Source organism: Mauremys reevesii, linkage group 1 (genome assembly GCF_016161935.1).
Source record: "Mauremys reevesii isolate NIE-2019 linkage group 1, ASM1616193v1, whole genome shotgun sequence".
In the NCBI taxonomy this organism is placed as follows: Eukaryota; Metazoa; Chordata; order Testudines; family Geoemydidae; genus Mauremys; species Mauremys reevesii.
In genome coordinates this window covers 21,136,496-21,160,271 of record NC_052623.1, presented here as the reverse complement: position 1 = coordinate 21,160,271, position 23,776 = coordinate 21,136,496, and the positions used below count along the sequence as shown (strand labels likewise).

Here is a 23,776-nt window from a genome sequence, read left to right as displayed (position 1 = left end):
GAAATAAAATCAGGCCCTAGGGTTCCAGCTTTCTCGTTCCTTCATCACCGTGTTTCACAAAAGTCTATAACATGCATTTCTCTTGCATGTGTCACATTGGGTGGTTTCCTGGAGGGGTTGGGAGGTAATGGGTAAGAGTCCATATGGATGTTGCAGTTGGAATACTGCTATGGGGTATGTGCCCAGTCTGGGTGGGCAGGTACCATAGGTGTGGGCACTGCAGTGTAGCAAAGGGTTGGGTATTGTCATGGGGTGGGAATTATATGGGTAACTGCCAGCATGGGGTTCACCCTATGGCAAAGGAGCTAGTGACTGGTGGTGCTACTGCCTTGGTGAGTGGGTTCCTAGCAGACTTTTAGGACTTCCTAGCTGACTTTTTAGGATTTCCCCCGAGGGTGCTGGACCCCAGGTCCTGCCCACACTCCACCCCTTCCCACATGTCCCTACTCCTACCCCCCTCTTCCTGCCCCCCACCCCAGCACCTCCTGCATGCTGCTGACCAGCTGATCACAGCCAGTGGGAGGAAGGGGGAGGAGCTTATCCGTGCAGCCACTGGCAGGCAGAAGGCAGTTGGGAGGAGCTAATCCATGGGGCTGGCAGTAGGTGCTGAGCACCCACTTTTTTTTTTCCCCATGGGTGCTCCAGCCCCAGAGCACCCACAGTGTCAGCACCTATGGTTTCTGGGGGGTGGGTCGGTGGGTGCAGTTAAGTGGCTGGTGATAGTGGTGGCAGCAGCAGATGTGCAAGGCTGTGACAGCCATTGTATCACATAGAATGGACTCCCCTCTCCAACATCACTTGGAAGTTTTCCACCTTCAGTGAGAGTCAGGACATGTGTACACATTAAATGCTGCATGAGCACAGCTGTGTCATTATAGTGCTTCAGTGTAGACACAGCTGCGGGCTTGGGGGGAAGGAGGGAGGTTTCTCTTGTTAGTGTAGGCAATCCACCTTCCCAAGAGCTGATAGTTAAATCAGCACAGAAATTCTTCTATTGACTTAACCTTGTCCACAGTTGGGGGGTTAGATTGTCTTAACTATATCACTTACGTGTGGATTTTTCACACCCTTGAGCAATGTAGTTAAACCAACTTATTTTTGTGTGTAGACTTGGCCTCCCTCCTGCAGGGTTTGTGTCTTCACACTTGTGCCCTAGGTCCTGCATGCTCAGCACTGGCAGCTGCTGTGGAGATGCGGCCCTGCGCCATGACCCTCCCCTGCTGGTGGGGCATGGGTCCTCATGCCTTCCTGGCCGTTCCTGCTGTTGGCACTGGAGTGAGCAAGGCGTGCCCCACCTCCTGGTGCGACTTCACACCCATAGTCCCATGTGCAAGTCTGGACCAACCCACCCCCACAGGGGACTGCCAAGATCTCTTAGCAGGAGACCCTACAATAACACAGCAGGTCACGTGACACATACGGGGTGGGGACGCCGGAACACGCGCTGCCCATTGCAGAGTGCAAAGGGGAGGGGCTTCGCCGTGGCCGCTGTGCTGGCCCCAGGGTGCGAGCACTCCGCCTCCTGACCATAGAGCGGTGCCTAGAGCGGCTCCTTCCTCGCCATATCGATGGCCAGAGCGGCGCTTCCGCTTCCGGCGGCCAGGCTCGGAGCGGCAGGCGGAGGGAGACGGTTGCCATGAGCTTCCTGAAGCGGTTCCCGCCGCCGGCCGAGGGGATCCGGCAGCAGCAGCCCGACACTGAGGCGGTGCTGGGCGGCCGCGGGCTGGGCACCGGGACGCTGTACATCGCCGAGAGGTGCGGCCCGGGGAGCCGCCGGGGGAGGGGCACGCGAGGAGCAGGGTCCGGCTGGGGCTGCGAGGGGGGGAGCAGGCCCTGGCGGGGGAGCCGGGCAGCGGGTGAGGAGGCCCTGGCGGGGAGACCTGGCTGGCGGGAGGGGGCTGTGGGGGAGACCTGGGGTGGGTGGGGGAGCAGGATCTGGCGGGGAGACCTGTCCGGTGGGGGGGGGGGAGCAGGCCCTGGCGGGGAGACCTGGGTGGCGGGAGGGGGTGTGTGGGGGAGACGGGGGGGGGGGAGCAGGCCCTGGCGGGGAGACCTGTCCGGTGGGGGGGGGGGGGGGAAATCAGGCTCTGGAGAGGAGACTTGTCAGACGAGAGGGGGATGGGGGAGGAGCAGGCTCTGGCGGGGAGACCTGGGTGGGGGAGGAGCAGGAGCTGGCCGGGAGACCTGGCTGGCGGGAGGGGGGTGTCGGGGAGAACAGGCCCTGGCGAGGAGACCTGGCTGGCAGGTGGGTTGGTGGGAACAGGCCCTTGTGCAATGGGGCTGCTCCGTTTTCAGACTTCTTCATTCGGAGCTCAGTGCTCTCGCCTGTCTGGGTGTTTAGCTGAGCAGTAGGTGTCTGCAGTAGTTTGTTTGGCCGGAGGCTGTGGTGGGAATCCCATTGATGCCCAGTGCTGCTCTGGGGATGCTCCCTCTGTGCATGAAGCCCACCCCTGGCTGAGAGCCTTTTGCCTGCAGCCTCGGCACAGTGTGGAGCAGCTCTTCCAGCCTGCCTGTCTGCTCCTGGTCCCCCCATCTCTAGGCTCCATCTCTAGGCTATCACAGGATGTTATCTCTCCATGAGGCTGGGGCGGTCTTCCTGGGCTCTTGTCCAGAGAGAGATGGTCCTCTGCGTTACTGTGCACTGCTCTTCCTCATTTAACTGCTGACTATGCCCAGCGCTGTAGAACTGCCCCGGGGAGCTTAGAGACACCCTTCTTAAGTAAACTAGCTCTCCGTACTGAAATCCAAGTTATAAACCAGGTAACCGTGCTGCTGACACTCTGTCCTGAGCAATGTAGCTAGGCCAAGCTAAATTTTAAGTGTAAAATAGGCCAAAGACGTGCTGTCAACATGTATAATGCTGAGTTGTGCCCTTTACTGTGCTTTCAATAGACTTTTGTCTGAGGCTTATACAAATATTTCTCCCTCCTTCCTCATATAGTGTGTTGGGAGGCTTCTACAAGAGCCATTTACAAGCAATGAATAGAATGAGCCAGTGTGCACTCCAATTACATTATTGGAGTTCCACAGTGTGGGAGAACCAGGCGCTGCTGAATACAATGAGGCTTTGGATCCAAGTACAGACTCAGTGCATTTACAGCTGTCAACACTTAAAACTGAGGAAAGAAACAGCTTGCTGATCATAATTAGGAAAGTGATTCCTCACCTCATCAAATCTTGTTTCTTCCTGGTTTCCCATAGAAACTCACTTAGACTCACTGATGTAAGCTGTATTGAGGTTGCACACAACTTCAGGAAGATCTTATTTTGTGATGATCTCTTTGTTTTGAAAGATCACAAAGCACTTTACAAATTGAGGTATAAACTATACCAGTGGTCGACAGCCTTTCAGAAGTGGTGTGCCGAGTCTTCATTTATTCACTCTAATTTAAGGTTTTGCGTGCCAGTAATACATTGTAACGTTTTTAGAAGGTCTTTCTTTAAGTCTATAATATATAACTAAACTGTTGTATGTAAAATAAATAAGGTTTTTAAAATGTTTAAGAAGCTTCATTTTAAATTAAATTAAAATGCCCCCCGACCAGTGGCTAGGACCTGGGCAGTGTGAGTGCCACTGAAAATGAGCTCCCGTGCCGCCTTTGGCATGCATGCTATAGGTTGCCTACCCCTGAATTATACTCATGGATCAGTGCAGCTACCTCTGGGGTGCAACATATCAACAGCACATATCAGTTCTAAGAGTTAAGGACAGAAAATGAATTATGCAGTTTTCAAATTGAAACTGCAGCAGGAATTTATCAGAATGTATTAATCTAAGATGAAACTTGTCCAGAGCACTTGGATTCACACTCCATCTCTTGTAAAAAGTGTTATAGTATCTTTGACCATAAGTTGTCTCATTTTAAACACAAGGACCTGTTAGCATAGTTCTTGGGCCTTAGTTCATTACTAAGTGGGATAAGTGCTGCCTACAGAATCTCTTGCATAGATTTTACTGTTTTTGATTTGTTGAACTTCATCTGTAAAGTTGAGTCACGTGACTCAGAACTTTTTTGGAGTTGTTTAATTTGACTTATTTTTTTCCAGTCGCCTGTCATGGTTAGATAAGTCTGGACTGGGTTTCTCCTTGGACTATCCCACCATAAGTTTACATGCTGTCTCCAGGGACCTAAATGCCTATCCATGGGAACATTTGTATGTCATGGTCAATGCCAAATTTGAAGGTATGGTATGTCTGTATTGTTACGTACTTTTCTTCCTTCCTTTTGTAGCTCAGTAAACAACTGAAATGAAAATTGTCTCCCTGTAGGGGGTAATTTGTCACTTGAACTGTCCATTATGAACAGTGAGGAAATTGGGATTTAAAAGTCAGGCCTTGTCTCTTTTTAAATTTTTATTTCAAACACTCTACCTCATTACTTTCCTTTTCTTAAAGGCTGTGCCTTTCCTGGAAGCCTGACTGTGGACTGATATTCTAGTCACTTTTACTATTCACATTTTCTACCCTGCTTCTTCACCTGTTAAAATGTGCAGCAGGAGAGTATTCCTATTAAACTTCAGTTTTTAGTTGTTTCTGCTCTTTTGGTCCTATTTAAACAGAATAAAAATCTGCTTATCTGCTCCTTTGATACTTGTGTTCATGTCCCTTTCCTCCACTGCTTCCCATTACTCTACTCCCTCCCTTCCTCTGTGTAGTGAATGGGCGTTTCCATGCCTGTGATTTGAAATTACAGTGGAAGCCTTCATTCAGAATTCTTGCAGATGCGTAAGAACAATTCATGTTATGAGGCTTATTTCTGAAACTTTAAAGCCGTCCCACAGAGGTTTTTAAACAAACTTAGGCTTATGCCCTTTCTTGTTTCTTCTTGATCTAGAAAGGAGACCTGAATTTTTTTTTTTTTTTGAACCCTTTTAGAAATACCAGGTTTGAGAAGTCTATCCTTCTGGGAGTGCTTTTGGGGATTTTGGAGCTCTTATATGATGAACTTCTGCTGAAAGGGCAGGGTGTTGGATTTTTTAACAATAACATGTTTTCTCCACAATACTTTGCTGTTAAATAAGTGCTAACAAAGACAAACTAAAAGTAAGTTTTAAATAGGCTGACTAAAAATCTCTCCTTTCCCCACTCTCCAGTCACTTGCTTCAGCTTTCGGCCTATTAAAGATTCTGATGTCATGACTTTACTTGTAATAATAAATATTCTATTTAACAGTCTTCCTGGTTAGACAAAATATGGATTTCTACTTATAAAAAATGTTTTTGGGTGGAGTCTTCTGTGCTACTTTTATGCATCTTAAAGAAGCAACAGTGTATGCACAGTTAATATTTTTTGCAAATTTCCTTTTAAATTTTTTTAAGTGCTTCCTTAAGAAAGAAGCCCACTAACATAATAATAGGTGCACGTAGCAAATTAGGAGGGAAAGGAACGGTTTGGTAGCTAAATTTTAAGTGTCCCAGCTTTGATAATGTCTGTTTAAGGTATATTTTGAGGAGCCTATTGCTTGTTAATACAAAAAGACAGTAATTCCATTGAACCTTCTTCAGATAGTGTGTGAGGGAGAAATGGACAATGTATATATATATTTTTTTATTCTAGTTCTGTAATGCATCTTTTTCTAATGTTGCACGAATCTAGGTTAGAGAAAAATGGTCTAGAAACTTATTGAATTTTAAAAAAAAAAAGAATAAATAAAGGTAAGCTCTTAGTTTTGGCATTACCACATAGGAACGTAGAGCCACTTCTACCTGGAGAGATTCCCCTGTGTTGTAACAGCAATCTGACTAATTTTCTGTACAAACTCAGGCTATAGTAAATCTTCTGTAGCCTGTAGAAACCTGAACAATTAGTTTTCAAGTCCATTCCTGGTTTGTAACACAGTATTGCTGCTATCTGCTGGATGAAATTCAGGGCATTAAAGCAAAACCTCACTGCTTCAATTATTGCAGGAATTTCCATGTTTTGTGAAGCATGGCTGGGCAGGATCCATAGTATTTTCTCTGGAAGCTGTTGTCACACTCCAAGTGAGTTGTGTGTGCCTGTGAGCATCTGTGTGTTTTATGAAGGGGTGAGCTTGAGATTGACATAACTGAGAACAGGCAGTTGGGCACCACAATTGCAATATGTGCCTGTTGACGTCAGCCGGTAAAGTATTGGGAAGTCTTCTTGAATGCTTTGTTTTTGGAGGCAGCCAGTGGACACTCTGCTGACTTGTTTTGAGTCTTGACGTTACTACGTTGCAGAGTTTCTGGGCTCTGGTGGTACAAGATGCTCTTCATGGAATGGGATGCCTTGCTGGACTTGTTCCGCGTTCCTTTAGAAAATCTGTAGTTCCTGGGACGTGGGCTTAGTTTGTACCCCTATGCTAAACCTTCCAGATACAAGGCTCTGTGTCACAGCCATCTTCCTTATTTATTTCAGTAGATGTAGAAATGCAGCAGGCCACTAACACATGGGTTTTCAAACTTCATTGCACTGAGACCCTCTTCTGAAACAGAAATTACTACTCATCCACCCGAAACCTGAGCCCCGCTGCCCCGTGAGGAGGGCGAGGCAAAGCGAAAGCCCTAATGCCCCAGGCAGGGGAGCCAAACCGAAACCCAAGGGCTTCACCCCCGGTAGGGGGCCTGTACCCTGAGCCCCGCCGCCCACAGCTGAAGCCCTCGGGTTTCAGTCCTGAGAAGTGGGGCTCGGGCTTCGGCCCAGGGCCCCAGCAAGTCTAACACCAGCCCTGCGACCCCATTAAAACAGGGTTATGACCCACTTTGGGGGCCCGACCCACAGCTTGAGAACCGCTGCTGTAACATGAATCTCTGTGGAGTTTTTCAGCACTGCTTCTTAGTTATCCAGAGACTTCGCTCATAGAAGTCATGAGGCACCCACCCACACCTGCTCCTTGGAGGCTGAGCATGCTTCCTACCCACCATTTCCACCACCTGTGCCTGCCTAGCAAAAGGAGCAGAGAGATCAGAAACTGAACGTGGTCTATCATTACTGGGCCAATCCAAAAAGCTGATTGATTTCATGGGGACTGTATCACAGCACTATAAAATAAACACGGTCTATCAAGTAATTACTTACACTGTCATTCTTATCATTTGAAATTATCATGCATATAGAGAGACAACCGTGTTTTGAACAGTACAGGGAAAAAAAATCCCAATCCACATTGGTCAGGGAAACTGCTAGACTGTTAAAAACAAGCATCCCCATGTAGATGAGAGTGCCTTTTTCTATTATCATTTTAAAGCCATGCTATAGGCTGCATTTAGAAAAAGAGAAACCCTTGCCCCATTGTGCACAAAGTGGGGACACTATGCTAGAACCTTGCTTGCAAAAAATACGTAAGTATGGTTACAGTTCAGACAGTTATGATCCCAGCATAGACATGGCCTTAGTCATTTATTTGGGCCTGCCTATACTACAGATAAAACTAAGGCAAAGGGGCTCAATTACAGGTCTATTGCAGGGTATTGTGGTGGTTGACATCCTATAAATTCCTAAGAGGCAGTGCAGACAAAGGCCTTAGCTATGTTTTGCCTGTGTTCTTTATGTGACTTTAGTTCTATTACGGGACACTGGTACTGTGGCTGCATTTTGGAACTAGGTCCCTGACTCCGTTATATATGTAATACGTATGTGCATTAAAAGAACAAGTGGGCCAGCATTTGGGGAAATGCAAACATTTAAATTTCTTTTAAACACTTTAATTCCTTAGCGGAAGAGCCAAAAGAAACTCCCATGGCTGAAGGGGAAGAGGAGGAAGACAGTGATGATGATGATGATATTGAACCAATTGCAGAATTCAGATTTGTACCCAGCGACAAATCAGCCTGTAAGTAAAGAAATAAGACAATGGTATAGTTCTTTTTGTTAAAGCTCTTTCAATGGTATAGTTCTTTTTGTTATAGTTCTTTCAAAGCTCTTTACGAACACTGAGTTAAGCCTCCATACGCTTGTGAGGTAGGGACATGACGCATGTGGGGAGTTGAGGTACGGAGAGGTCAAGTGACATGACTCCCACTACCCTTTGGTAACTACTGGACTTCTGCCTTCCTAGAAGTAGCCTTAAGTAGATTGTGCTTAATTTAGTCTGTCTTAGTATCTCAGTTAAGGCTGGGATGTGTTGGGCAGCCATTTTTCAGTGAAAATCCTAGTAGTTGCGGTTTGTAGCTGAATAATATTTCTAAGAATACCCAGATTATATCTGCTGAATAATATTTCTGAGACTAACCAGACTATATGTCTGCAACTCCTAATTCATCTGCAATGCGATTTTACTTGTGTAGCATATGTGTTCATTAACTACTGTTAGTTTAATCTCCCTTATGGCAGTCTCTCCATACCTCTAATAACTTTCATTGCCCATTTCTGAACCTCTTCTAGTTCCCCTGTGTCTCTTCTGAGATACGGTGACCAGATATGAACACAGTATTGCGGGTGAATGAGTGCCCTTGAGCTATGGAAAGTGATTTCAGTATTTTTCTATCGTTCCTTATATGTCCCAACACTGTTTTTCTTTTTTGACTACTGCAAATTGGGATGAAATTTTCTGTAGGGGTGAAACCTAGGCTTTTGGGGTATTTAGAGTGCATCTAAACCCAGCAATGCATAAATGCAGGGGGAAAAATGGTTTACAGTATGTCTATTCTCCTAGTTTTGTTATGCGTCTCTGGCATTCCTCGGTCTTCTTCAGTCTTGACTAAAGAGAATTTTGTGTTGTATGCAAAAGCTGTTGTTCGCCGCCTGTCCACTTTCAGATCATTCAAAAATATATTAACCTCCCTGTCCTAGCATGGGTTCCTGGGGCACCCCGCTGTCATCTTCTGACCATGCTGAAAACTGACCTTTTATTCCTACTCTGTTTTGTGTCTCAGGTGGTTTCTAATCCATGACAGAACTTTTATCTCTCATCCTGTGATGACTTAACTGACTTAGAGACTATTAAGGGAATTATCTGAAAAGCAGAAACTTAATTTGCTTGCAAGTTTGTAATCTTAATATAGTGTAACTTTTAATTTTAATTCAGTGGCTGCTTTAATGAAGGAGAATTTCTATTTTCTTCTCTCTGATCTCCTCTCCCACCCCAGAACCTCCTGTGTTGTCATGGTGTATTGGGGTGGAGGGGTTTTGTTACTCTGCCCTTTCACCACTCCTGGCTGCTGCCATGTATGTGATGAAGACACCTCCCGGTATGAAGACTTGTATTTACTATCCATCCTTTGATTAAAACAAGTATCTTTGTCACATCCCTACTAATGTATATCTGCTCTAGAATTTATTTTGGGGAAGTTCTGTGGTCTGTGTCACACAGGAGGTCAGACTACATGATCACAATGGTCCCTCCTGGCCTTGGAATCTGTCTCTAGAGCTGTTTTGTCCATTCACTGATGGGAGACCCTTGTGTGATTTGTTTTTACAGTGGAAGCTATGTTTTCAGCAATGTGTGAATGCCAAGCCCTACACCCAGACCCTGACGATGAAGATTCAGACAATGATTACGAAGGAGAGGAGTATGACGTAGAGGCCCATGGTTAGTGATGGGCTATCATTTAAATGCCTACCAACGTTTGTGTACCTGGAGCCTTTCTTAGAAAGCTATTCTCAGGTTAAGCATTGTATCTGTTGTGCGTGTGTATTTTTAAAAGACGTTCCTTAGCTTTTACTGGTATCCTCTACGTTTAAATAATTTTTATATTGTAGTTTTGGGGCATAGAAGCTCAGAAATGAGAAGAACATCACTAATCAGGCTGCAGAGTTTTAGTTGGAGTTCAGCACAAATCCTACCACAGCCTTGTTTGTATTCTCCAAAGTGTCCAAGACACTGACAGCTGCCTCCCCCCTTCCCAGTCAACAAGCTAATGTGATTTCAGCACCTACCCTATGGCTTGGTCACTTTGTTTAACACAGTGTAGTGGACTGTTAGTTTACACACCCTCTTAGAGTCCCTTGATAGCACCACACCAGCCTTCTCTATTTGACCTGTCTAGCGGCTCCCCTCTGATTCAGGCTCCTCCTGCTTCCAAAGGTATGACCTGCAACTTGCTTTGCTAGGGGATGGGATTCTACTTGGCAATAACTGCTAGGTAATTCCAGCCATGTTGTGGAAGAGTCTGTGGTAAGAGGACCTGATTGAGCAAAGCACTTGAGCAAATGCTTTATTTTAAGCATGTAAATTATGCCAATTGAAGTCTGGTCCAGAAATCGTAATAAAGGGAACTTTCAGGGAGCGTGTGTGGTTGAAGCACAGAATTAGGAAAGGTAGGTTCTGTTCTCCACTATGCCACAGTTTTCTTGGTGAGCTTGGACAGTTGACTTCTGTTTCCTCCTCTGTAAACCAGGAAGTATTATTCCTAACTATTTTGTAAAGTTTCTAGCAGTCTGAAGTTTATAATGAGCTTGGTTTAAGTGACTTTCCCTGGATCACATAGGAACTTTGTGGCAAAGGCTGGGATAAAATCCAGTTCTCCAGGACAGCATTCAATGGCCTTAACCATGAGACCATCCCTTCTCTTCCTGAAATCCCCCTGCCTCGTTCACTACACACCTTCCAACTTCTGCAACAAAGGAGGCGGGGTCCCTACAGACCACAGCTTCCTTCAGTACACAACTCTGATTCATTCCCTGAACACCGTCAATCCTGTGCATCTTGTGAGGGGAGATAGTATGTGGTCATGTAATTAAATATTGTACTAGAATCCAAATGTGCAAGGGGCTGAATTAAGGTTGCACAGGCCACCTGGTTCTGGGATTTCCTAAATGTCGAGTGTTGGACTTTGCAACCTCACTGTTTTCTTAACAGATTTTGTATGCAAAATATAATTAAATGGCAAAAGACTTTGTTAACACAGGGTTACAGTTGCCCAGTGATAGCTTGTCCCCTTCCCAAAACTCAAACGTCTGAAAACAAGGACCTGCAGCGTTAAGGTAAATGCCCACTCAACTCTGCTCCCTGGAGCTGGCTGTAGTCCCTGGGAATTATATGCACTTACTGTGTTGGGTGTAATTGTAGTGAATGGGGGAGGAATAAGTCAAAGCAGATAGGAAGAGCAGTGATTGTGATATGAGGAGATCTGGGTCTGAGTCCTCTCATGTGTGAGCTCTAGAGACCTCAGGAAAGAGGTGAGTATATACCTTGAGGTTCCAGACTGCATTGTTTCAGTGCAGAACTGTAGGTTGTGTTAGTAATAGGGCACTGGGGTCTTTTTGCCCTGGGTATTGTGAGTAGTGAGGTGGGGTCTGAGAACAGTCTGGATTTAACGAGGGGTAAGGGAAAGTGTAGGTGGAGATGGTGTTCTGTGAGAGAGTGGGAAGGGGTTATAAGAGGGTATGAAGTAGTTATTACATTTTACAGGTGTGGTATTCTCTCGGGGGAGTAGGCTCGGTGGCAAGCGCAGGTACCCCTGTCATTACAGTGAGAAGGCAGTGTGTGTTGTTGGTGTATTGGAGCATTGTTGAAAGAGGGCAGAGTTAAGGTAGCCTGGGCAATTACATTAACTCTTTCTTTCCTGGTTTTCAGAAGTTTGAGTTTTGCTGAACTCAGTGTTCAGGAAGGGCATGAGCTATCACTGGCAGCCTTAATTCTGTGCTAATTCATTTTTTGTCATTTAATTTCCTAGTTTTTTAAATAAAGAAATGTTTGTTTGGTAAGCATTAGTGGTCATTTAGGCAATTGTAGTTCTCACCAAGGTTTGCAGTTTGTATGCAGCTGTGTCTAGGTAATAATCGAAAGACCTAGCTTTTATGCAGTGCCTTTCATCAGTAGATCTCAAACAGCTTCACAGCCGTATCCCTATTTTACAGTTGAGAAACTGAGGCACAAGGAGATGAAGTGACTTGCCCAAGGTCACTTAGCAAGCCAGTGACAGAGCTAGGGATAGTCCCTGTCCAGTGGTCTTTCCATGTGATTCTGCAGTGCTCCTCCCCCTCCTGGATATTTTGTTATAGTGGAGTGGAGATAGTGGTCATGATTTGAAATCCTCCAGCAAGTGACCCATGCCCCACACTGCAGAGGAAGGTGAAAAACCCCCAGGGTCTCTGCCAAGCTGCCCTGGAGGAAAATACCTTCCTGACCCCAGATGCCAGTTCACATGGAGACATCCTAAGAAGAGCAGGGTGTCCCAGATTCCAGAATGCGGAGTCGGCAAGGAGAGTCTCAAACCCTGCAGAGGGGTAGGGGTAGGGTAGATCCCAGCACACATACGCATGGAAGAGGAGAACTCGGCTGATATGAGCTCCCCCTTAACTCCCAATTTCTGCTACCTACATAGTAGAATCGTGGAAATGTAGGGTTGGAAGGGACCTAGAGAAATCATCAAGTCCAGCCCCCTGTGCTGAGGCAGGACCAGGTAAATTTACACCATTCTTAACAGGTGTTTGTCCAACCTGTTCTTAAAAACCTCTACTGATGGGGGATTCCACAACCTCCCTTGGAAGCCTATTGCTGAGTTTAACTACCCTTATAGTTGGAAAGTTTTTCCTAATGTCTAACCTAAATCTCTCTCACTGCAGATTAAGCCCATTACTTGTTCTCTCTTCAGTGGACATGGAGAACAATTGATCACCATCCCGTTTATAACAGCCTTTAATATATTTGAAAACTGTTATGAGGTCGCCCCTCAGTCGTCTTTTCTCAGGACTAAACATGCCCGGTTTTTTTTAACCTTTCCTCACAGGTCAGGTTTTCGAAACCTTTTATCATTTTTGTTGCTGTCCTCTGGACTCTCTCCACTTTGTCCACGTTTCCCAAAGCATGGCGCCCAGAACTGGACACTGTACCCCAGCCAGGGCCTCACCACCGTCGAGTAGAGCAAGACAGTTACCTCCCGTTTCTTACATATGACACTCCTGTTAATACACCACAGAATGATAATTATCATTTTTTGCAACTGCATCACATTGATAACTCGTATTCAATTTGTGTTCCACTGTAGCCACTATATCCTTTTCAGTGGTACTACGCCCTAGCCAGTTATTCCTCATTTTGTAGTTGTGCATTTGATTTTTTTCCTTCCTAAGTGAAGTACTTTGCACTTATCTTTTATTGAATTTCATCTTGTTGAATTCACACCAAGTCTCCAGTTTTTTCAAGGTTGTTCTGAATGTTAATCTTGTCCTCCAAACTGCTTGGAACCTCTCCAGCTTGGGGTCATCCAGATTTTATAGTCATACCCTCCACTCTGTTATCCAAGTCTCTAATAAAAATATTGAATAGTACCAGACCCAAGACTGACCCCTGCAGGACCACACTAGATACACCTTCCCAGTTTGACAGTGAACCATTGATAATTACTCTGAGTATGGTCTTTCAACCAGTTTTACATCCACCTTATAGTAATTTCATCTAGACCATTTTTCCCTAGTGCGCTTAAGCTTTACTAAAATCAAGATATATCATGTCTACTGCTTTCCCCCATCTGCTAGACCAGTAAACCCTGTCAAAGAAGGAAATTGGATTCGTTTGGCATGATTTGTCCAACCTGTCCCATCTTCTCCCCTCCCACTCCAGTTAATACCTAGATAGATTTATGGAGGATAGGTCCATCAATGGCTATTAGTCAGGATGGACAGGGATGGTGTCCCTAGCCTCTGTTCACACGAGACAGGGAATGCGAGACAGGGAACAGATCACTTGATGCTTACCTGTTCTGTTAATTCCCTCTGGGGCACTGGCATTGGCCACTGTCGGCAGACAGCATACTGGGCTAGATGGACCTTTGGTCTGACCCAATATGACCGTTCTGATGTTCTGACTCTTTCCCTCTGAGATGAGTCCCCCAAGCTTTCTTCCCTCCTCTACCACCCATTCCCATTTATCTTCTGCCCTTGCTGCAGACCCAAACGTCACTTCCCATATCACCAACTACTTTTGCATCCCTGATCACAACTCCCCTCCCAGTGAGCATTTGCGTGTGCAGTATATTTTCTTTTCAAATATGGTTTCATCGTCTTCTGAATAGTCTGGTGTGCTCAGATTACATTATTCCAAAATAATAATTTAAGAAAAACCTAGTGAACATTTGGGAAAAATCTTCATTCTCCGATTTCTGCCCAAGTAGCAGGCTCAGGGCAGTGTTAATAGCCCCCATGAGATGTTCTCAGCTGAATACCCCATGGAGTTGAATACAGCCTGAAACAATAGCTCTGAGACTTGTGAACTGCTCCATTCATGTCTGTGGATGTTCTTTTCCCCACTCCCCAGTGCTGGAGAGTGTTTGATACATCGGGCATACCCATTCCCAGCTCTTCACGCCTGTCTCAGCAGTGTCTTCTTAGTGCCTGTTCTGAGCATGCCCATTCTAAGCTCCACCCAGAGAGGCAGGACTTCCTCAGATCTCAGCTCACATGGGGAGGAGTGTGTGGGGGTTAGACCTTCATAGATGTGCTGAGGTGCCCCAAATACTGGCACACAAACAGGGGAGAAAGGAGTGGGGCGCACACAACTCTGGGATACAGGGGGGCCCAGATCCCAGCTCAAGTTGAGGGGGTAGGCAGCAGGGGCTGAGGACCCCTCCCAGTAAAGCAAGCCCCCTGCAGAACCTGGCTCCCATCCAGGGAGATGAAAGAGAGGGGTCAGACCCTTCTCACCCCTAATGCTTCAACTTCAGCACCCCCTAAAATGCTGCTACCTTGCATCAAGCATTTGCATGTCTCATTTTTTTTTTGCAAAAATACATTTTCCCCAAAATTAAAAAGAAACCCTGACAGACAGATTTTAGCAATATGCCGTCCAGCCTTTTCTCGTTTCTGCCCAATGCTCAGTAATTTCATTAGCATCTCATGTAGCATGAGATGGTTTTGATGTGCTACAGTACAGTAGCAAAATCTTTGTCAAATAAAGTTTTAATTTGATTTTCCCCAATGGGCTGGTAGTTGCCAGGGTAACCCTTGATTGTCTGCGATCCTGGTGTAAGGAGCTGCACCCTTGTTTGATCTATGTGTAAGCACAAATCAGTTGCCAGAATCTGTCAACTTAAAAAAAAAAAAAAAAAGGCTGTTATTTTTGGAGGGACCTGTATCTAGGGATCTCTTTGGTGAAATGGCCACAGATTTGGTCTACTGATGGAAACCTATGCTCTCATGAGGCATGGCAAATTTCAAGGCAATCTGAGTAACTGTATTGAATTTAGAGCACTTAAAATATTTGGGCTTTAAACAGAAATCTGATCTGAACCTTAGCAGGGCTGTTACCTGCTATAATGCCTGGCAGGAGCGTTTAGGAGAAATTCATTGATTGAAGCACTTAGAGATCTGCAAATGAAAATGCAAAATGCTGTTCATTGAGAGTTCTTTTTAAAGCATTTTAGATAGTGTATGGATTTCTTTCGAAACTGTCTATTGTCAAAAGATCCTGCTGTGTAGTCAGTGCTAGTGAATCCTTTTGAGTTTGAAATTGGTTTAAAAATAGCCTACCTGCTTAATAAGTACGTGGTACCTGACCCCATCTGGAAATACCTTTTTTAAGTGGTTTAGTATCTTGTAGGCACTTGCTGTGTTTATAACTTCATATCTGCTAAATGCAAATTTATCTTTGCAGAACAAGGACAAGGCGATATCCCTTCCTTCTACACATATGAAGAAGGGTTGTCACACTTAACTGCAGAGGGTCAAGCCACTTTGGAGAGATTAGAAGGCATGTTAGCTCAGTCTGTGAGCAGCCAGTACAACATGGCTGGAGTGCGAACAGAAGATTCAGTGAGAGAGTTTGAAGGTGAGACATGCCCCTTTCCCCCAAACTACGTATACTAAGGTTTCTTGACCCTTGCTGCATGCAGCTTTATGTGGCAGTAGCACTGGTGAAATTGGCTTGTGAGCAATAATATTGTAAACTTCTGCGTGTGTTAGGAAAAAGAAGCTGGTTTCACGGTATAAACGGTGAGTAATAACATGATTTGAAAAATTACGTTGGTGTGTAAGTATTTCCATTAGCATTTAAAATACCTATTTTGTCGTTTGATCACTGTTACATGCTTTGTAAATGTAACCTTAGCAATCTGGAGACAAATATTAGAAAACATGGGGGAAAAGCAGTGGGCTATTAAAATGTTGGCTATTTAATCTTTAAAGGGTAGTACCTCTTGCTTTTCCTTGGGTCAAAAATGTGCAGATTGTGTGTCTGACTATGGGCTTGCACCAGTTCAGGTAAGTTTTTTAGAGTTTCTAAATACGTATTGAACCTAGGTAACTCAGATTGCCTTTGAAACCAGTCTGTGAAAGTTTGTCTTCAGCCCATCCTTTCTCTAGCCGAGCAAAGCAGTATGTAACTAGGCATATGTGATGTGTTGCAGTAATTGACAGCTGAGTGACTTTTCTTTAGCTTTAACGCTGCATTTTCTTTACTTTTTCATAGGTGAACTTACTGTGTGTGTTTGTTCCACAAGTTTGTGGATTAAATTACATTGTATAAAAATGTTTTTATCTGATCTCATTTGTTCTTGTGAAATCTCCCATCATCTCAAAGTTCAGTCTGGATTTTGAACCCAAAGTTCTGGATATTGGAAATAAAATGGACTGTGTACGGCACAGCTTGGACCTACTCTTAGCAAGCTTAGTAGCCTTCCTGGATCTTGTTGGCTGTTGCTTTGCTCTTGAAGAGTGGGTTGGGTTGGGTTTTGCTTAGTTCAGTGATAGATCCTTGGCTGCTGATCTTCTGAATTTTTCTGAGATTTCTTGACACTCTGCAGCTAAAGTGACTAATCCTGACTTTGCTCGACATGATGGCTTTACATGGGAGACTAACGTGTGTGGTCAGAATGATTTTATTTGAGACTAACCTACCTCAGATACACCTGCAATGTTATGCTTTCTAATCATGTGTTCATCTCAATTGCAGAGGTCTAATATTCAAATCTGTGAACCAAATAAGGGTTCTTGCTTTTTAGAAAAAAGTTTTCTTAGGAGAGTAATAGAAACTGCAGTTTAACAACCTTGCATCTCTTTATAATGTGCAATTTAGTGACTTAGTATTGTCTGACTGACTTTTTAAAAAAGGGTATTGCTAAGAGTACGTGAAATAGGTCTGGGGAGTTGCTGTGTTTTCAACTTGCCTAGAATACTGTCAACACAATATTAGTATCTCCTGCATCACTAATCTCTCGCCAGCAGAGAGCACTGACTTTGTCACAGTGTGTTCAGCTTGTGCCTGCCGCAGTATTTCATTGCCTTGGCTTTGTTTTCAGATGGGATGGAGGTGGACACAGCACCAGTGGTTGCAGGGCAGTTTGAAGATGCAGAAGTTGATCACTGAGGAGGATATATGCTGCTGTAAGCTTAAAACTTTAGTTTTTTTCTACCTTCAGTGTGAGGCTCTTCAGTCCTGCAGAGCCGAATGCTTTTATAGTTTGATGAATTGAGAATTGTCCATAAGTCCCTGTGTTAAATTACTTTGGAAACCATTGAGAGTTCCCGTGAATAAACACGGGATTGTATCTTCTAGTAAAAGAAGAAATAGAGCAAATTTGGAAAAAAAAATGAAGTGTTTATCAAAACTATGGAAAGGAGTTAAACTGTAAAATGAACAGCCAGATCAGGTTAAATTCCCTTCTTATTCAGGCACTGCCCTTACACACTTCAAGGAAGGGCAGATTAGGCTGTTGGTAGATCTAGATCCTTGGGACACGTGAATTGTCTGATCTCATGAAGTCTCTTGGAAGCTACACAAATACTGGGTCCATTGCTGGGAAGTTATTGTCCCTGGTATCTGTTGTTTTCCCCCCTTAGCATGCAAGAGTTGCCAGACTGTTCAAGGGGGCAGAACTCTGTTTCAAGTCCATCTCTTATTTTACTGTAGGTGGAACAGGAATTCTTTCTTGGTGGGGGTGTCATTGAAAATTTTCAGCTTTGGAGCAGGTCTAGAAATAAGTCTATGTCCCCTCTTCTGTAATGTCACCCTTCCTGTCTGTTCGAGGTTAGTGGGATAACAGCGTGTGCCAGTGTTTCCCAGCCAGGGGTGGGGTGGGCAACAGTTTAATCTGGGAGCAGATGAGAGGAATTGACTTCTGACATATACAGACTCTCATGGAGCTGTACAAGCCCAGTGCAAAGTTGCCTGCCTTCCAGCTTCTGCAGCAGCCATGGAGGTAGCCAGCCATAGGAGCAGGTTACATGTGCTGGCAGCAGTGCATAGGCTTTAGCATCTCTGGCCTGCTCAGCCCAGAAGTAAGAGCACAAAATCCTGCCTCAAGAAGCCACCATTAAACAGCGTCACTCCAAGCAATGTGTCACCCTGTGGGGAGTGGGGGGAAAAGGAGGGAACAACAAACTAATAGAAAGTTAGTGCAAAAAGTGGCTGGAAAAGGACACGTGAAAATGAATCAAAAATAATTGTTAGCAAGTGTAGGAAGCAGGCAGGCAGCTGTCCCAAGAGGGGTTTCATGGGGAGGTGGCTGGGAATCAGTATGGGGTGCTGGTGGGGGGACAGTCAGTACATATGTGGCTTTCCCACCCTCTTCTCTCCGCCACTACTTATTCTTCCTGTGTGCTGCTCCTTGTACATCTGAATCAGCACTTCCTACTATCTGGGGGCTTTTGAATGTCCCCCGGTCACATACTGATCCTGGGAGGATTGGCCCTGAAGTAAGCGTTCCTTCTCCTTCTCCTTCACTGTAGGAGCTCAGACTCTGCCTCCCTTACTCTCTGCCACTCAGAGTATGTAACAGGGCCCTGCCACCATCCTGAAGCACTGAGTGGTTCAAAGAGGAGCTATTACGGATACAATCAAGATTCTAGTTACTCTTCCATCTATGTCCAGATTCCTCGCCCTGTATCAGGGATACCCAGGGCATCTACACCTTGAAGAGGTCCGCTCTTGTTACCACAGAGATGGCGTTCTTAGAGCTGTGTTTTCCCTCCAAGGGCTATCAGTCCATGGATTAAGAATCTAAAGGCAGGTTTCCTTTGTGGTAATAGCACTGCAACCATGCTACTTTCTGTAGTAACATTACCACCAAGTAGTCACATTGTAAGCTGAGCTGGGTTAGTAGAATTGGAGGCATTTAAGGACACCTAGGAAGTGGTATTGTAGGGCTTATGGGTTGGGGTGTGGTTTTTTTGTTTTGTTTTGTTTTTTGGGGTGGGGGGTAAAGTTCTGTTTAGATGTCCAAAAATCGGGGTGGGTGGGTATGTGTGTCAAGACTTTCCCTTTGTATGCCCACATAGTGCTGTTTGAAACAGTACTACATGAAAGTGCCCCAGGGAGCTTTTCGTTTACGTGGACCAATTAATGTGCAATACATTTGTGTGCTTTAGAAATCGCCCCCTACCCCCCCCCCCATCTGCATTACTTCTCTCTGAAGACTAGCCTTTAGGTATAAGCCAGGGAGTAGGGACTATATAAACAAACTGCACTGGGAAGGGGGCGAAGTCAACACAGATTGGGTAACCAGTTCTGGTCTTTGTTGGATAAACACTGATTTAATTTTTTTGTATCCGGGTCTTTTGTTGATGTTTATCAGTTAAAACCTAAAATGAGACACCTTGTGTATTGGTAATTCTTTTGCTGGCAAAGCACCTAGCACATTGTTACAATATCGTCAGTTGGCGGTACTCTTCCTGAGTCTAGACTGTACGTGCCCCATATGTTGTCACAGAACATTGTGTTGCCAGAGTTAATTGGTGATGCTATTCTTTGCTTCCTGTCCTAAACTCTGTTGCTATGCAGTCAGCCAGCAGCTCCAGATCAGTGGTGGATAAAGTGATCTGTGTATGTAGTGCTAAGTATTGCGTCACTTCATAAAGCAGTTGAGAGCCTTTGGTATGAAAAGCCCTGTAATGAGTGGGCCACCAGGTTCATTTGCTGATGTAATTTTAACCAAGTTCAAAGCACAAGAAATTATAAAGTAACTCCCAAGTAATCCCAGAATCCATGTGAAGAACAAACAGCTCTTTGTCTCTGCTTATCACCGGGCTAACAAGTTTATGGCATGTAGGTTACTGTAATAAAGAGGAAGTTTATTGAGATTTTCATAGTACGCTATGGAGCAAATCATTTTTGATTTAATTCTTTTTCATTTCATTAACATTGCAAGCAGACTGAGCAAACAATCTGCAGGAACATCACGTCCCAGTGATCCCTTAGAAAGCAATGAACCACCATGGCTCTGAAATGACACCCTCATGTGACACTAATGTCGCATGTCCCTGTTCATTACGCAAATGAGATGTGACAGTTGCCTGACGAAGCTCTTGGCGACTTGTTGATGATAAAAGTGTGAAATTTGTACTTAGTCTTGTCAAGGACAGTTTTTTATTTATGCCACTTATAAAAGTTCACATTTTGTTCAAACTATTTTGTATATATTAAACTGGCAGTTGTTGTTCCCTTCCCATACACACATTTGGTGATGTTGATTTTTCAAGCAGTAGTATGCTTATAGGGCCTGATTTTTCAGACCAGCTGACCACTCAGAACTCCCACTGAAGTCTGAGAGAGCTGCAGGTGCCCAACCTTCTGAAAATCAGGCCGGGGTGTGTTGAGAATGAATAGTTATCCCATGCTGTTGCTAGCAGCTGTTCAGAGACTTCTTTGTAAAGATTAATAACTTCGTTAATGCCAATTATCTAAACCCCGTGTCTTGTATCTTTCAGATTCCTCTTGTGGCACTTCCAGAATAAGCTGTAAAAGTGAAGGCATTGCAGTGACTATTGGGAATTAACCTCTTTAATAACTTCTCTATTAATGACCTAAGCATGGACATCTACGTCTGTAAATGCTTTTATAGATGTGCTTAAAACAGAGTTTGACATTTCTGTGACCACCGTGGGGTTTTTATTTAAAAGATAAAAACAATAACACCTCTTATCTAATGCTTGAATGGGGCTAATCATGGCTCATTTCATGGCTCGTTTCTACTTGGTAGGAATTCTAGGAATTAAGAAACAAAATTGTAATTAGAACAGAATTCTAGGTTGTCCTAGAATTTGTCCATATTTTTGTATCTGTTTATCCACTGAGTCAGCCATGTCTGATAGAAACAGGAGTTTGGTAAAGAAAAATAAGGTCAGCTGAGGATGCAAAGCAAAACTAACTAAATGTTTAGCCCTCCAAGTAACAAGCTTTATCTATTCAGGTCTTTTGTCTGTCATTTTTTTACTGACAGAGTTTGGGTAGGGGAGAGGCTAGAGTGAAGTCCCAGAGATGAGACTTGTTCTGTGTCTTTGTAATAAACATTAACAAAATTGTTTAATAAACTTAGACTTTTGTATCTCACAATCCAGGCTTGTGTTGCAGCCTTCAATTATTTTCTTTGGAAGACTCATTTAGTTGCTCAGGGCTCTTCTTGGGCAGTTCTCATTTGTGTTTTTTGGGAGGGGTATTAATTAAGTGCATCCCTTAAAGGGGATGTTTTCCTTGAACCCATTTTAAGTCTTGTCTACATATGGGATTTTCGCACTATTGTAACAACACTGATACAAACCCCCAGTATAGATGCACTGTTCTGAGGGTAGAGCTACCTTCACCTGTGACTTATCCTGGGTTTAGGCTGCCAAGAACAATGAACAGATCTGCTGAAGCTGCCTTTCTTCCCACTCCACCGTGCACTCTGATTTGTTAGACAGTCTTCTGCCAAATAAACTCTCCTCTCCATATTCTGCTCCTGGGAGAATTTTGCGCCACTGCACGTGCACAGAATTCATGTTCCCCGCAGAAAAACAGCTTCTGATGGGAAGCGAAGGGAAACTGGTAGAGACCCATCTGTTCTTCTGAAGTCAACCTGAGAACCTGCTTCAGTCACAACCATTCTCCTCTTCAATTTCTGGTTAGAATTTATGCCACTTATAATTATTTCACATACAGTATTGAGTATTTTTCTTTAAACTGGTTCTTCCCTCTCTGGATGACTTGCTTACTGCGGAATACCAGAAGATACCAGGTGGCATAATCACTGCTAGTGTACATAACGTTAGTTATAGCTGCTCTTTGTAGAGTATTCTTATTTCAATAAAATTAATAGTCTTCTAACAATATTATAAACAATGTGCCATGTACTACAAGAAGCTTTGAAGATTATTTTAAAATTATTGATGCATCTTTTACAGCCTGGTCAGATAAAAATGATGGCACAGTTGGAAAATAGTAAAGACCATTTATTGGTAAAGAACATAAGCAAGTATCTGGAAATTGGGAACACTCATAAATCAGATTTTATATGCATCATAGTCTGTTAAGGAAATTGGCTAACATGCTTTTGAAACTGAGAATTATTTGATAAGTCACGGAGAATTGGAAAGGCACAGAAGACTGGAGAAAAGGAGATAGGGTACCAGACTTTAGAAAAGGGAAGAAAGATTCTGGCAAGTAATTTAGTCTGTTCCTATGATGTAACCTTCCCCTATTTGTCTTTGTTCACCTCCAATCCTGTTTTTGCAATGAAATTTACCAGGTGCTGACAACAGGTGCAGCTGAACCAGTGCTGAACGCTGTTTAACTGCAAGTGTAGCCGCTTCCCTCTTTTCTATTCTATTTTCCACTGGGACTGTGACATGAATGTTAAATCTGTCCATGATCAGCTTTTTTTAATACAATCCTGGGGAGCGAGGGGGGATATTTTAGATTTATTTTTTAAGTTTTCCTGTTAAACTTTTTCGGTAAATTAATTTTCACAGCACTCCACCTGGTATGCAAGTTTGTTATACATGTTTTAGAGATGGAGAAATTGAGGCACCAGGAGGTTAGGTGAATTGCCTTAGAGTCAGTGACACAGTTGCAGATAGACATTAGGAGTCCTGATACTGTGGCTGCCACCTACTGGCCAACAGGAAAAAGGCAATGACCATAAAGACAATGGAACTGCACCCATTGATGCTGAAAATTTAGGCTCTAAATGTTATCACATTGTACAGTAGTTGAAAACTATTACCTTTTTAGCTACAGAACAGGGACAGCATGGGCAGAAGCAGTGTAACTATCTAACTATAATTGCAGAGAAGAGAGTTTGTTAGAATAAGAAACACAGCTTGTATTCATTTCTAACTAACCCTTTAAGAGCTGGGGAAGAGGAGTTACCAACATGGACTTCGATAGCCTTCCACCATTCTTGCTCCCTCCCACTTTTCAAATGTGGTGACCACAAGAAGGAAAGTGGGTACAATTGTCCTTTAACCCCTGAAATGAGCTTTAGGCAATCTTCAGAAAGATAAGACTTGGGCTAGCAGGGTGAATCTCCCTGAGGGGTATGAAAATACTACCCGTGTTAATTTAGGGAAGAGAAACCTGAGAAGAAACTCCGATCCAGGCCTGCTAGAAGCCCACTGTAACAGATCATAGCAGAGTGTTTTGGTAGTGTCTTCAATTTTTCTTTAGTATGGAAAGCAGCAACACTGCAACGTTTCAGGAACTATCCATCAGTTTTTTTGCACCTAGACTCTAGAGCCACATTAGTTACAGAGGGGGGAGAAGTGTTGTATGGAATTGTCCAACCAATAGCAACCTCTGGGGGAAAATACTTTCTACGTTTTATTCCTGCAGTTGATGCAGGATAAGAGAATTAACATGTCAAATACCATGAAATTAAATGTGAAACCACTGTAATCCATAGAGTGTGGAAGTTTTTCCCTCAAATATTGTTGCACAGCAATGCAAGGTCTGGAAAGCCATTGATCTGTACTGCTATTTGCACCTGAAGGATACTGACATGCAGGTGTAATACAGAGTTGCCAGCATGTAGGTTCACTGGGGAGGAACAGTCTCCAAATTGCACAGTATGGTTGAGATGCTGGGACATTGGTAAAGTAAAAACTGCCTGTGCTGATAAGTGTGATGGCTGAAAAGGACCACTTGGGCTATGAACCCAGGGGATGTTATTTTAACTGGCCTACATT

General features: G+C 44.0%; 1 protein-coding gene across 2 annotated transcripts; it reads left to right on the top strand.

Annotated features, from left to right (window-relative positions):
* Nucleotides 1-1,524: 1,524 nt before the first annotated feature.
* CLNS1A (chloride nucleotide-sensitive channel 1A) lies at nt 1,525-21,142 on the top strand. Of its 2 annotated transcripts, XM_039544953.1 has the most exons (8): nt 1,525-1,755; nt 4,048-4,184; nt 5,908-5,982; nt 7,677-7,793; nt 9,381-9,491; nt 15,495-15,668; nt 17,137-17,221; nt 20,543-21,142. In XM_039544953.1, the coding sequence occupies exons 1-7, from the start codon at nt 1,637-1,639 to the stop codon at nt 17,202-17,204; spliced, it is 801 nt and encodes a 266-aa protein (XP_039400887.1). In that variant the 5' UTR covers nt 1,525-1,636; the 3' UTR covers nt 17,205-17,221; nt 20,543-21,142. The 2 variants fall into 2 exon arrangements, with proteins under 2 accessions (XP_039400887.1, XP_039400894.1); XM_039544960.1 differs by lacking the exon at nt 5,908-5,982 and having other exon boundaries at nt 1,537-1,755.
* The last annotated feature ends 2,634 nt before the right edge of the window (nt 21,143-23,776 follow it).

Coding starts and splice junctions, on each gene's coding strand:
- CLNS1A (XM_039544953.1), top strand. CDS start 1,637: ATGAGCTTCCTGAAGCGGTTCCCGCCGCCGGCCGAGGGGATCCGGCAG. Junction 5,983..7,676: donor AAGCTGTTGTCACACTCCAA/GTGAGTTGTGTG, acceptor TTAATTCCTTAG/CGGAAGAGCCAAAAGAAACT. Junction 7,794..9,380: donor ACCCAGCGACAAATCAGCCT/GTAAGTAAAGAA, acceptor TTGTTTTTACAG/TGGAAGCTATGTTTTCAGCA.